The 12,977-nt window shown below is 46.0% G+C and overlaps 1 protein-coding gene across 1 annotated transcript in view; it reads right to left on the bottom strand.

Annotated features, from left to right (window-relative positions):
- Window positions 1-1,815: 1,815 nt before the first annotated feature.
- Cemip (cell migration inducing hyaluronidase 1) overlaps window positions 1,816-12,977 on the bottom strand; it is a 74,709-nt gene continuing 63,547 nt past the window's right edge. Inside the window, exons 24-28 of the mRNA XM_026388107.2 lie at window positions 9,828-10,032; window positions 9,569-9,655; window positions 8,324-8,481; window positions 4,011-4,111; window positions 1,816-1,943 (exon numbers count right to left, since the gene is read on the bottom strand). Of these exons, the coding sequence (XP_026243892.2) occupies window positions 1,816-1,943; window positions 4,011-4,111; window positions 8,324-8,481; window positions 9,569-9,655; window positions 9,828-10,032 (679 nt within the window). The remainder of the gene's footprint in view (window positions 1,944-4,010; window positions 4,112-8,323; window positions 8,482-9,568; window positions 9,656-9,827; window positions 10,033-12,977) is intronic.

Here is a 12,977-nt window from a genome sequence, read left to right as displayed (position 1 = left end):
GAGTTCTCTCCCAGGTAGAGAAGGGGGAGAGCAGGGTATTGAGCAGTGGCTGAGAGACCCTGGGCTGGAGCCAACAGTTCTTCGGACCCCCCCGACCTGCCTCACCAGAAACATGCTGTCACATCCTGAAGCCATCCACTGGGCTCCACCTGCAGAACTGCAGAAACAGGTAGCACCAAGGGGGTTCCTGCAGCCACCATGTGCCCAAGTGTGATCTGGCAGGGAGGGGCGGCAAGGTGCAGGCTGCAGGGACCACAACACCAGAAGTAGGGTAGGATTGTGTGTGCAGAGGCGCAGGAAAGAAATAGCTATGAGCTAAAGATCATTCTATTCTGATTCTTTTCTTTCCTTCAAGGGATTTGTCCCCTTTCCAGAAGCTACTTCAGGAGCACTGGCGTCCTGGCTGGTTGTAGAGGCAATGTGGTATGGCACAAGTGCTAGGAGTGGGCTCCTGGGGTCCTGCCCTGTCTGCAGTTCTTTCCCATATTATAGCTTCATTTTCCCCAGCTGGGAGATAAAGGGTTGGACTAGATGGCTCCCAATGTCCTCCAGCTCTGAAGTTGCAGGCTTATTGACACATGACTTCTCTAGAGTCTCCTGAGTCATCTCAGTTCCCTGGAGGAAGTGCCAATGACTTCCTTGGAGTCATCAGGAGGCTGGCTAGGAACCAAATTCCACATGGCTCTTGGCATCACAAGCACAGACCATTCCTCCCTTCTGACCATGGTTCTCTGTCACAAGTGGGTCAGCTAGCAGAAAGAAAAGAGTAACCCTTCATCAACCAGCTTCAGCAGGTGAGGGCAGGAAGACTCCACCTCTGAAACACTAGAGAGGCCAGCCTGCCTCTCTCCAGCAAAAGCCTTTGCCCTTCATTTCTGCAAGTGCTGCTGCCTCCAGGAGTGAGAGGCCTTCTGGACCAACCCAAGCAGATACAAATATTCCCTTCTTTCAACTTTCATCACCTCCATTTCACCTCTCTTGGGCTTCTTTGTTTGGAATTAGAGTGCACTTAGACCTGTGGCTGCTTAACTCACTTCCCTGAGCCCCTTTCCACAAGGTTTGTTTTCACCTCTCCATCCTGGGTGCCCCAGGCCACCCCATATCATGGAACTGGCTGAAAAGAATCATCTACTGCTGGGTTTGGGGTACAAAGTGAAAAGCCACAGTCTTCTTGAATCTTAGAACTGAACTGGCCTTTAAGAGTCACCTTGTCCAAGTACCAATGTGCCAAGTCTCCTGAAAGTGGGACACCTCCAGAAGCAGGGATCGCTTCTTCCCAGGGGTAGCCAGCCCCATCTTGGGGAGCTCTGTTGACACACTAGCTCCTATTCCCATGAAGACTGGTCCTCGTTTACAGGAATAAAGATTTGCTTAAGATCGGGGCTCTTTCCCCTACTTCTGTCCCCTAACGCATCTGCTGGTGACCATGGGATCCATGAGTGATGCAACCTTCCAGATATCTACTGTGTGGGCAGGGCTCTGCCAAAGTGCAGTATAGCTGCCAGCACAGCCCAGGGCTTCTCATATGGTCCCCACATCCCCACTAAAGAGGCACAGATAAGAGAGAAGCACCCAAGAGGCTGCAGGAAAGAGAAGACTTCCATCCTTGGCCAACACTGCCCAAGGGCTGCAGGTAGATGCTTGAGTGGGGGCAGGTGGCAGCACCAGGATTATCCAGTATCCTTCCCTTGCCCATCAGGGCTGATTCACAGCCTCCCAGGCAGCTGCTGGACAGGGGCTGGAAAGCCACCCATCCTGCCTCTGCTGCCCCGCCATTATAGTCTACCATGGGAGGCACCAGCGTGATAGCTGTTCTCACAGTTTCTTCTTCCTCAACACAGGGATGGGAACAACTTGGAAGATCTTGGCTGTGTGGTCCTCTGTCTCCAGAGTCACCCAGATGGGCCGGAAGGTGCCTTTGAAACCAACAAATGCCATCTTTTCTGGAAAGCAAAGATGAGTCACATGAACAAAAATACTAGGAGAGAAGGGTCACACCCCACCCCTTCCTAGGGCTCCCCTTCACTACTCCCCTGTCCTGTTACCACCGGGCACTCCCTTCCTTGCCACACTTGATTATCTCCTGCTGAGAAGAGCTCTGGACCCAGCTACTGGTAGCACCTGTTTTTTGATCATCTGGGGCACACAGGTCTCACCTGTACCTCACTGCCACCTTAGCAGGGTGGAGGCTCTGTTAGATATAGGACAGCCATGCACAGCAGGAAATAGGATACACTGGGAGTGAGGAATCTCCAGGAACCCTGCCTTCCTTCAAGCTGATCTGTGAGCACCAGCAAGTCCTGTATCCCAGTGTTCCAATCTGCCAAGTGATGGCATTTTTCTATAAGAGCTCTTCCTCAGCTCTTATCACTTGTGTAGCTTTAGATGTGGACTATGTATCCAAGGTCACAAAATAAATCGTGCAGCCCAGACTAGAACTCCAGACTCCTGTACCCCATGTAACATTCTCTGTCTTGCATTTCCAAGCTTGACTCTACTAGGAGTCAGGGATCCATGTCTACGCTCAAGAATGGCCTGGTCTGGTCTGGCAGGTAGCACACATTTATCACCAATGAGCAAGAACCACGTGACTTGAATCATCTTACATACATGAGGTTTTTGCAACAGGGGTCTTAATTTAAAAGAGAGAAGCTGAAAAATAATTCTAGACTGGGCTATAAAAAGGATGCTTTTCTTCCTCTGTGTTGTCTTCTGACTGCCGTGAAGGGCTTTCATTTTTCTAATTTTTCTTTGGTTGTTTCCTGGGATGAATATCCATATGATGAGTTACTAGTTTTGCTGTCTTTTGTAGTCAGGATTTTGTAGTAGCTCAGAACCTAGCTCTGATTCAGAAAGGTTAGAATATGTATCCTAATCCCATTTTCCCCCATTTTTATTGGTACATTATAATTTGACATAATAGTGGAATTTGTTGTTAGATATTTATACATGCACACAATATAACAATATAATTTGGTCAATTTCAGTCCCTAGTACTTCCCCTTTCCCTCTTCTTCCTCCTTCTGGTCTCTTTCCTCTACTCTGTAATTCTTGATTTCCTCATGTTAAATAGAAATAATAGTACCTCACTATTGAATGAGTGAGATGATTATGAAGCTTTATTTAGCAAGGTGCAAAACTGAGCTTAAATAGTAACTACAGTGATCACTGTCATCATGTCCCTTTCCTCACAATTTCCCAAGGACTTGCTCTGGATAATCTGTGGCAGGAGCATGCCACCTCTGTCCTGTCCAGCTCCATCATGCAGCACAGCCAGAAAGCCTACGCTACGCTTCATCACAGAAGAGCTACGAGGCCTTGGACAAGCCACATAGATTCTCTGGACTTTAAAGTTCTTCCTTCTCTTAGAAGACAAAGGAGAGTTTTGCCAACTACAAAAAATCTGTGAAAATATTGGCAATAGCTAGAATGTTGAGGGAGATGGAGACTTTTTCAATCTGGATAATGGGAATTGTAGGAAAGTTAGGCAAAGCCACTTTCTTGGTGGTACTTTCATTGAATAAAGGACCACTCACAGGCTTGGGTGCAGGAATGCACACCTATAATCCCAGCTACTGGGAGGCTGAGGCAGGAGGATTGCAAGTTCAAGGTCTGACTGAGAAATTTAGTAAAACCTTGTCTAGAAATCAAAAAGAGTTAGAGAATATTGTTCAGAAGTAGCAAACCCTTGATATCAATCCCCAATACCACAAAAATAAATGAATAAATTTTAAAAAAGGGCCACTTGCTGAGCACATGGGTGAAGAATTATAGCAATTATCTTTTAGTGCCTAGTCACAAGTTACAATAAATTTTCTGTCTCATAAGGATGTAAATAAGTGGTATCTTGCCCATCCACTCCAGTAGACCCCTGGGAATAGTGAGGATTCAGAGGCTATACACAAGTTTAGAGGGAAAGAATGTTTTGGACTCAATAAGGGATAAGATCAGCCTCCATGCTTGGCACTAATCTTTTTTGGTTCTGTTTAAACCCCAGTCTGGACCCTTACCTTTCAATTTGAGACCTTTGTCTGCCCCAAGCTTTTCCAGCACTCTGGTCCATGGACCTCTGGTGATGTATCTTCCCTTTGACACCATGAGAACTATGGAACTGAGCAAGAAGAGACTGATTAGGTGACTTAAACAAGAGAGAAAATTGGAGTCAGAGGTACCCGGGAGGGATGCTGGCTCACAAATGGTGGCACTGGGAGCACTGCCCAGGGGCCCAGCCAGGGATCTGAGAAGGGCAGCTTCTCCTGCATGCCGAGATGACAGGCTCTTTCCAAAGGGTGACGAACATCCTGAGTAGCCCTCCCACACATCTGGCCACAGCCAGTGCTCCTGGTCTTCTCAAGCCTAAATGCAGCTATGGCTTTTACATGTCTGTCCCCAAACAGGACAGAGTATGCATGTGGAGCTCAGCATCTGCAGCTGCTCCACCAGCACCTATGCCAGAGCTGGGCTCATGGTGGGCCTGAATATGCATTTTTTTTTCATATGAATGTTCTCCACCCTGTTTGGAGAGAACCAGATAGAAATATGGTGATGGAGAAAGTCAGAACAGGTAGAAGAAGCAAAAAGGGAATGAGAAAGAGGGAAGCATGGGAAGAGGAGGGGAGCATCTGTCAAGTATAAAACCATCCAGAGTTCCAAAATACTAGAGTCTTGGGGACCAGCTGCATCAGCATTACCTGGGAGCTCATTAGAATGCCACAGTCCACTCCCAGCTGACCATTAGGCCCCAAATCTTCATTTGAACAAGATCTCCAGAAGACTGTGTGCACTTAGGTCAAGAATCCCTGTGCTAAGAGATTTATCCTGGAACCCATGTTTCTTTTGGTGCCTTTAAAAAAATTATTATTAAGTTTTAGGTGAACACAATATCTTTATTTTACATTTATGTGGTGCTGAGGATTGAACCCAGTGCCTCGTGCATGCTAGGTGAGCACTTTACCACTGAGCCACAACCCCAGTCCTCTCTTTTGGTGCCTTCTTTGCATGGTTGTAGGCTTTATGTGGCCCAGAGCTACCCTCTTCTGAGCTGCAGGAAGAGTGTGACCTAGTCTGAGATCTTTCTGGAAAGATCACTGTGTAGTTGCCACATACTCAGATTGACTTCTTATGCTCATGTCACTTCCCTCTCTTTTTTTATATATTTATTTTCTAGTTGTCGTTGGACATAATACCTTTATTTTATTTATTTTTATGTGGTGCTGAGGATGGAACCCAGAGCCTCACACATGCTAGAGCCTCACACTCTTCTGCTGAGCCACAACCCCAACCCAACTTTCCTGGTGACCTGGAATAAATAATTACAAAGTATCTGAGAGTATCTGAGAGGACCTGCCAAAGGGGAACTGTGCCTGGGAAGGGCAGAGGACTGGAGCAATGGGTATGCCCAGCCTGAAGATCCCAACTTGTAAAAGTCCAACTCGGGAGCAAGGCGTCACTTCTTTCTGTTTTGGGTTGTACTTAACCTCAAGTGCTAGAAAAACAGCCTCTATAGTGGGCAGGCTCAGACAAGGAAGTGAGCACCTCCTTCCAGAATAGAAAACAGGGCAAGAGATCTTTGGGGCTTCCAGCTCTCATCTCAAAGGAGTTCTGTAACCACAGACCACAGTCCAGACATGGAAAAACTGTATGGGATTTTGGAACCCATTGTTACCCCCATTTGTGTCCCAGTGGGAGCAGAAAAAAGCTGTTGAAAGGCAAAGGATTTGTGTGTGATAAGATCAGATGAAAAGGGAGCTGAAGATGCCTTGGGCTTTTTAAGATGGCTGGTGAGGGAATCCCACGGGAATTGGTGCAGTGAGGCCCGTTAAAGAGAGAGAGCTCATCTCAAACACATCCTTGGCAATGGATGCAGGCTCTGTTCCCAGGAGAACATTTCCCTGTTGATTAATTTCAGTATAAAAGCTAAGATCCCATGGCTGGGCTAAGATTTCCTGCTGGGGTGGGCTTGAAGGAAGGTTATGGAGGTGACCTGGGTTAGCTCACAGGAGTGGGACAGGGAGACAGGTTTTCTTACTACCTAATATCACTCAGAATCCATCCTGCCTGCCCAGGTCGGGAATTTCTGCCTCTATGTAATCTTCATGGCCTCTCAGCCCCTGCCAGCCAACAGAGTCTCCAATAAGGTGGAAAGGCAGAGGCAGCATGCAGAGCCATTCTTGGTATTTTTGTTGTAAGCAGCTGCCCTTTTCTTTCCCTGGGCCCCTGGGGCCTGTGGTGGCCCTGTGGATAGGGGAGAAAGGGTGGGGCAGGTCTACATTGGGCCTGCAGCCATAGGAGGGAAGGACCTATCTTGCTCCTGCTGCTTCCCAGGAGGTCAGAGAGGGGTCAATTGTACCTAATTCCTGCCTAGGTACCCAGCCCCAGCCCAGGGCCTGGCTCATACTAGCCACAGTGTCCCCCAGGGAGGGACTTGGGCTGCTGCACAGGCTGAAAAGATCCTATTATGCCATTTCAAACAAAGCAGTTTTGCATTTTCATATCTTATTACCAGCTTCTGACTCCTATTTCATCTTAAGAAAAAGTTCTTTGACCAAAAAAAAAAAAGGCATAAATATGTGTGATCTCTAGATGATAAATGTATTTTTTCCCAAGTTGGTTAATCTTATCCTTCTGTATAAATCTGCACATGAAGAAGATGAAATACTAAAGAAATATCAGATGGGAGAATGGAGAAGGCATTATATGTGTTTAAGCAAAAATGTTATTCTGCATTATCTCAGTGTCCATTCTACCCAGTGCCCATCACAGAGCATCTGGGAAGTGTATTTGGTTTCATTCATATGCTACTGTGTGGTATGTACCACACTAATAACTTAGACTTTCCTCTAGGTTGGGACTCCTGAGTTACTTCCACACCTACCTAACTAATCAGGGCCTATGAGATATGGCACCAACAGCTCAAAGCCCATACTCTTGGTGGACAACAGATGATTCTCCCATTCCTATGGTGAGTGAAACCAGGGGTTAACTACTGAGCTACATTCCTAGCCCTTTTTATTTCTTGAGACAGAGTCTCACTCAAACTTGCAATCCTCCTGCCGCAGTCTTCCAAGTTGCTAGAATTATAGACAGGTGCCACCACGCCCATCTGTGAGTCATGTAGGGAACTTTTAGTTGGATTGGAGGAGACTGAGGAGGTGATAGGTGTGTTAGATGCAGAAGGTGGCAAGGAAGTACTGAACAATTGCTCAGTAGAGGACACAGGTGATCCACATTTAAGATGCTCAGAGCAGCAGCCAATATAGAAAATGGGGAGATAGGAAGAGGAAGGCCCATTAGGAGACTGTGCCCATGGTATTGGTGACCAACAAGGAAGGGCTGGATAGACCAGTGGTAGAGGGCACTGTGGAGGGAACTGTCAGGGGATTGATAATCCAGGTGGCACTGACAGGGTACTATGTTAGGAATGAAGAGAGAAACTGGAGGAATAAAAGAGTCAAGTGCCAAGCTCAGATTCCAGATTGATGATGACAACGTAATCAAAACAGGGAAAACAGAAAGAATGGCTGGTTTGGAGATAAAAAAAAAAAAATAGAAAGAGCCAGTGGGCAGATGCCTGTAACCCCCGGGACTCAGGAGGCCAAGGCAGGAGGAATACAAGTTCCAGGCCAGCTGGTGCAATTCAGCAAATCTGACACTCAAAATAAAACATAAAAAGCACTGGGGATGTAGCTTAGTGGTAGAGCATCCCTGGGTTCAATCTTTAATACAAAAAATAAAAAATAATTTAAAAGGATGAGGGCTGGGGATGTAGCTCAGTGGTAGAGCCCTTGCCTAGCATGCGTGCGTGAGGCTCCAAGTTTAATCCACAGCACCACAAAAAAGGGAGGGAGGGAGAGAAAGAGAGAGAGAGAGAGAGAGAATTTAGTTCCATAGGGAATGTCCAGGTGGCAATCTCAAAGCAGTAGTTGGATAGAACATCTGGTGCTCAGGAAAGAGAGATCTAGGCTGGAGATACTCAGAAGCCATCAGCATTTGGATCTTATTGAAGGTGTGGGAGGGGATGAGATCATCATGGGAGAGTGTGTAGTAATGGGGAAGAAGGACAGGGAGCCTTCCCATTTGTAAGGGGGCAGTCCTGTCCTCCTCAGCCTGACCTACATTCCAACAACTCTGGCTTCAACATGAGCATTCACAGGCATGATGCTTTCCCAATCCAGCACCAGTGATCTGTGGGCCAACTGTCAGGACTCCCTGAGCTTTTCCAGACTGGGAACCATAATGAAAGGCTCAGTAAGAGGGATGGGACCCCAGTCCATGGGTATGTTGTGCCACTAAAACAGTTTCAGAAACAGAGACATGGACTTACTTGTCAGGAAATGTTGCAACGTAGTTGAAAAGCTGCCATGGAATGCCCTGCAGGATGGAGTTCCTGAAGCTCATGTGGCTTACCACGTGTCCTTGGCTCCCATCAATTACCACCACCTGGATGCCATCTTCCGAGCCAGGGTACTTCTTCCCATCCACCTGTAGAGCCAGAGCAATATGGGTTTGAGGTGAGACCCTGAAAGCAGCCAATACCTGGAGTGCTCCTGCCTGGGGGCTTCCCATGCAAACCCTGAAGACAGATGTTGCCTATGTGGTTATTCAAGCCTTAAACCTCCTTAATTCCCTAGAGCCCTCTGTAGTGGGTACAACAGTGGTCCCCAAGTGATAGGTCCACCTGGAGTTTGTGAAAGTGACCTTATATAGAAAATAGTGTCTTTCAAGACAGGTACAGTGGTTCATGCTGTAATTCCAGCCACTTGTGAGGCTGGGGCATGAGGATTGCAAGTTTGAGGCTAGCCGTAGCAATTTAGCAAGACCTGTCCCCAAATGAAAAATAAAAAGGGCTAGGGATAGGGTGAAGTGCTCCTGAGTTTAATCCCCAGTATCAAGAGGAGAAAAAAAAGAAATAGTGTCTTTGTAGATGTATTAATTACATACACATACAACTTAGTATTAAAGATCTCAGGATAAAATTAATATCTAGGATTTCTAGGGTGGGTCCTTAATCCAATGATAGGTGTCCTTATTTTATTTTATATTATGTTATTATTATTTTGGTACTAGGGATTGAATCCAAAGACACTTTACCACTGGCTACATCCCCAGTCATTTTTTATGTTTTATTTTGAGACAGGATTTCACTAAATTGCACAGACTGGCCTTGAGCTTGCCATCCTCCTGCCTCAGCCTCCCAAATTGCTAGGATTATAGGTGAGCACCACTGTACCCAGTGATAAGGTGCCTTTATAAAGGCAGAGCAGGATGTGAGACTCAGACACCCAGGACAGAAAGTCTTGTGAAGACAGGGCAGAAGCTGGAATAATGTGCCTGTGAATCAAGGTTTGCCAAGGATCAGCAGCAGCACCGGACAGCATTTCCTTCAGCACCTCCAGAAGAAGCCAGCCCTTTCTAAGATTTCATACTTCTGACCTCCAGGACTTCGAGAGAGTAATTTGCTTTGCCTTAAGCTGCATGGGTCATGATAACTTATTTCAACAGCCCTAGGAAATGACATACTGCCTTTCATGGAGCTAATGAGGACCCCACAGGGATCAGCACTGCTTACTTCAATATAAGCAAAGTCGTTCCGAAGGTGGAAGAAGTGCTGCTTGGAACTTTCCATCTTCACCTCCAAAAAGTGGTCTTTTGTCTTCTGGAATACAAATACAACCCAAGGTGTTATCAGATCTGAGTAGTTGTTCCCTCAGTGACCGCTGACCCCACAACAGGAAACAGTTCCTAGAGCAGGACAGATGTCTAGAGTGGAGCCTGACTGAGTTTGGGCCCACAGAGACAGAGGGTCCAGGCTGTCTTCCGCCACTCACCAGTTGAGTACCGAGAAGCTTCCTGGGCAGGGGCACGTCCACTACAGCCCTCTCTGCAAACCTGGGGTAGGCAGTGGCTGTGCAGTCACTCACACCTGCATTCTTGGGGATCAGAGCTTTGATCTTTATTCTCTCACAGCCTTTCATGGAGCAGAAGGCAAATTTGTCCCTCTCGTTCTGGGCTTTGAGCTTCAGGAACAGCAGCCTGCATATGGGAGGTATCACAGATGTTCATGTGGGACCTTCAGTACCTCCTCCCTACCCACAACATTTACCATGTCCTTGTCCCTGGGGTGAGACCTGGTTGGCCTTACAAAACAGACCCATGACTGCCAAATGATCATACGCAGTTGGAGAAATAAAAAGCAGGTACACTGAAGAAAAACTTGATAATGAGCGAGGCACAAAGGCTCATGCCTGAAATCCCAGCTACTCAGGAAGCTGGGATGAGGAGGAAACAAGATGATCTCAAGTTCAAAGTCAGCCTCGAAAACTTAGAGAGATCCAGTCTCAAAATAAGAAATAAAAAGGTCTGGGAATGTATCTCAGTGATAGAACACCCCTGGGTGCTTATACTGAAACAAAAAAAAAAAAAAAAAAAAGGAAAGAAAAAGAAACTAATAATGATGGCTATTATAGCATGCTCTATGCCATGCACATATTATAAGTTGATAAATGATCTTATTTAATCCTCAACCCTGTCCAATGGGTTCTGTTATCATCCGGACTTCCCAGAGGAGGAAACTGGCCCTGAGAAGTGAAGTGACTTGCCTAGGACCACACAGCTGGGGAGTGACAGAACTGGAATTTTCCATTTCATCATTGTGTGTTATGAGGAAATGCTATCTCCCTTTCTAACACTCTTTTTTTTCCAAACCATAACTTATTCCAAAAATTATTTTAGAATTTATTTAAAATAATAATTATTGTAAAGGAAGCTGGCCCAATATTACAGGGAGTCAGATTATGGCTAAGCCACATACTAACTTGGGATTCATTATCATTGTGCTTTTAGCTCAGAAAAATGCTTCCAGGCTGAGTCCCACATCAAAAGATGTGGTGTGGACACCCAGCACACAACTCTCTGCTGATTTCACTCTCTCTGAGACACTAAGCCCTAAGCATTGGGTTGTGCCATGATGTGCTCCCATCCCTCATCACACCATAGCTGGTCAGACCAGGGCACACAATGGACTTGCAGAGCAGCTGCTCATTAGCTACCTGATAACCAAGAAGAGTTTCCTCTTGTGAATTAGAATTAAAAGACCCAGTGGGTCTTTTAACTACTGGTTGGTCCAAACTGAAAGTCCACATGGACTGTGGCTGAGGTAGCCATCTTGTGCCATGTGCCTCCTGAGTAATCTGGAGAGGAAGGCTTGAGGCAAGAAGTAGATACAGAGGCTAAGCATGTGTGTGTAGGGGAAGTGCATGTATGAGAATGTGAGAAGGAGCCTTGATTTCCTCTCAGTGGGACCTCCATCTTCTAACACATTTTTTAATTGGTGCATTATAGTTGTATATGATGATGGGATTTGTTGTTATACATTCATTCGAACACACAATATAAGAATATAATTTGGCCAATATCATTCCCCAGCACATCCACCCTCCTACTCGCTGGTGTTCTTCATTTGACTTGAGCTCACTGAGTGGCTTCATGATTCTAGACATTAACATCAATAAACTTTGTTTCTTGCATTAAGTGATCCCTGAATAAAACAGAACCAGTGGCTATAGAGGTCTCAAGCTGGTGGGCTGAGAGTAGAGCCTGGACAGTATGCATTCCCTGCTCTGTCAGAAGGGAAGCTGAGGAGGCGGGGCAAGTTTCCTTTAAGGAGTTTAGGAGGAGGGCAGCTCAGGCTTCTCATGGTCACATCTTTTTTGTGTGTGTGTGTGTGGTGCTAGGGATTGATCCCCGGGCCTATAAAGCAAGCACTCTACCCCAGCCCTCCCATGGTCACATCCTGCCTGGGCTCTCATACACCTCTGGAAACCATACCAGGAAACCAAGGGGCAGAAGTGGGATTGGCTCCCAGCTTTTGCACAAGATTTAGCAGCATTCAGAATACAGTAGATTGGCAGAATACAGCAGATTATCTGTTGCCAAAATATAATAGGGGATAAACGGCTACATTGTTGCCAGAATACAGCAGATTATCTGAACTGGGAGGGACCTACAAGATCATCTAGCCCATGCTCCTTATTTTAAAGACTGCATTTGCCTTCCCTCATCCTGGATTGCAACTTGGATGTATTCTAGTTGGCAGACCTGAGCTGCAAGGCCCTGGGAGGCATAGAAGGAGCATGAACCCTGATGACAGTAAGCCCCTGGCCATGATCAGGTGATATTTGAGAGCAGCACTATCCATGGGTACTTTCAGTAGTAGGCTTGCTTATAATTTGGTAATAGCCCACTTAGGTGGCATCTAGCAAACTCAGTTGTTCAGAACACAGCTAAAACCACTTTGAGTATTTTCTTAATCTTTAAAAACAGACAATCCACAGCACATATACTTCATACTTTGGAATCTCCTCATTTTTAGCCTACTTATTTTCATTTCATCCCTAATTATAACAAGCTAGTAATCAAGTATCCCGACCCATGATAGATTAAAAGATAGCTACTGAGAGTAGGTGCTCTGAATCTAGTAAGAAATAAAGAAGTTAGAAGGCAGAAAGATTAAACACAGTCCCAGGCATGAAAAAAAGTCCAAGAATTTGAACCCTTCCTCATAGGAAATACATCTCATTTTACCCAGCTTATAGTCCCCAGGGACATCACTGATTTAAAGCATCATTTAATAAACAGTAGGCAAAATGATACTCTTAGCTACCCAAAACAAGGTTAAATTATGCAGCAAAACCTGCCTAAAGGTGACAAGGGGACAAATCATAGGTTTTAAAAACCTATGGTTTTTGATCAGGAGCTACGGATGTGGCTCAGTGGTAGAGTGTGCCAGAAGCCATCCATGACCCATATGTGAACTGTGCATGAACTCAAATGATGTTGAAGCCATTAGGTAGGAAAGCCTGGTATCGAGAACTCCCAGCAGCAACCCTGCTGGTTTGAGAAGCCTAGTTTATGCGGCTTTCTACCCAGCTCCATCACAAGTCAGCATAGCATCGGAGATGGTGTGACCCACTAGAGCC

This window comes from Urocitellus parryii, chromosome 6 (genome assembly GCF_045843805.1).
Source record: "Urocitellus parryii isolate mUroPar1 chromosome 6, mUroPar1.hap1, whole genome shotgun sequence".
NCBI lineage: Eukaryota > Metazoa > Chordata > Mammalia > Rodentia > Sciuridae > Urocitellus > Urocitellus parryii.
Note: the sequence above shows the minus strand (reverse complement) of the source record. Positions and strands in the feature narration are given on the sequence as shown.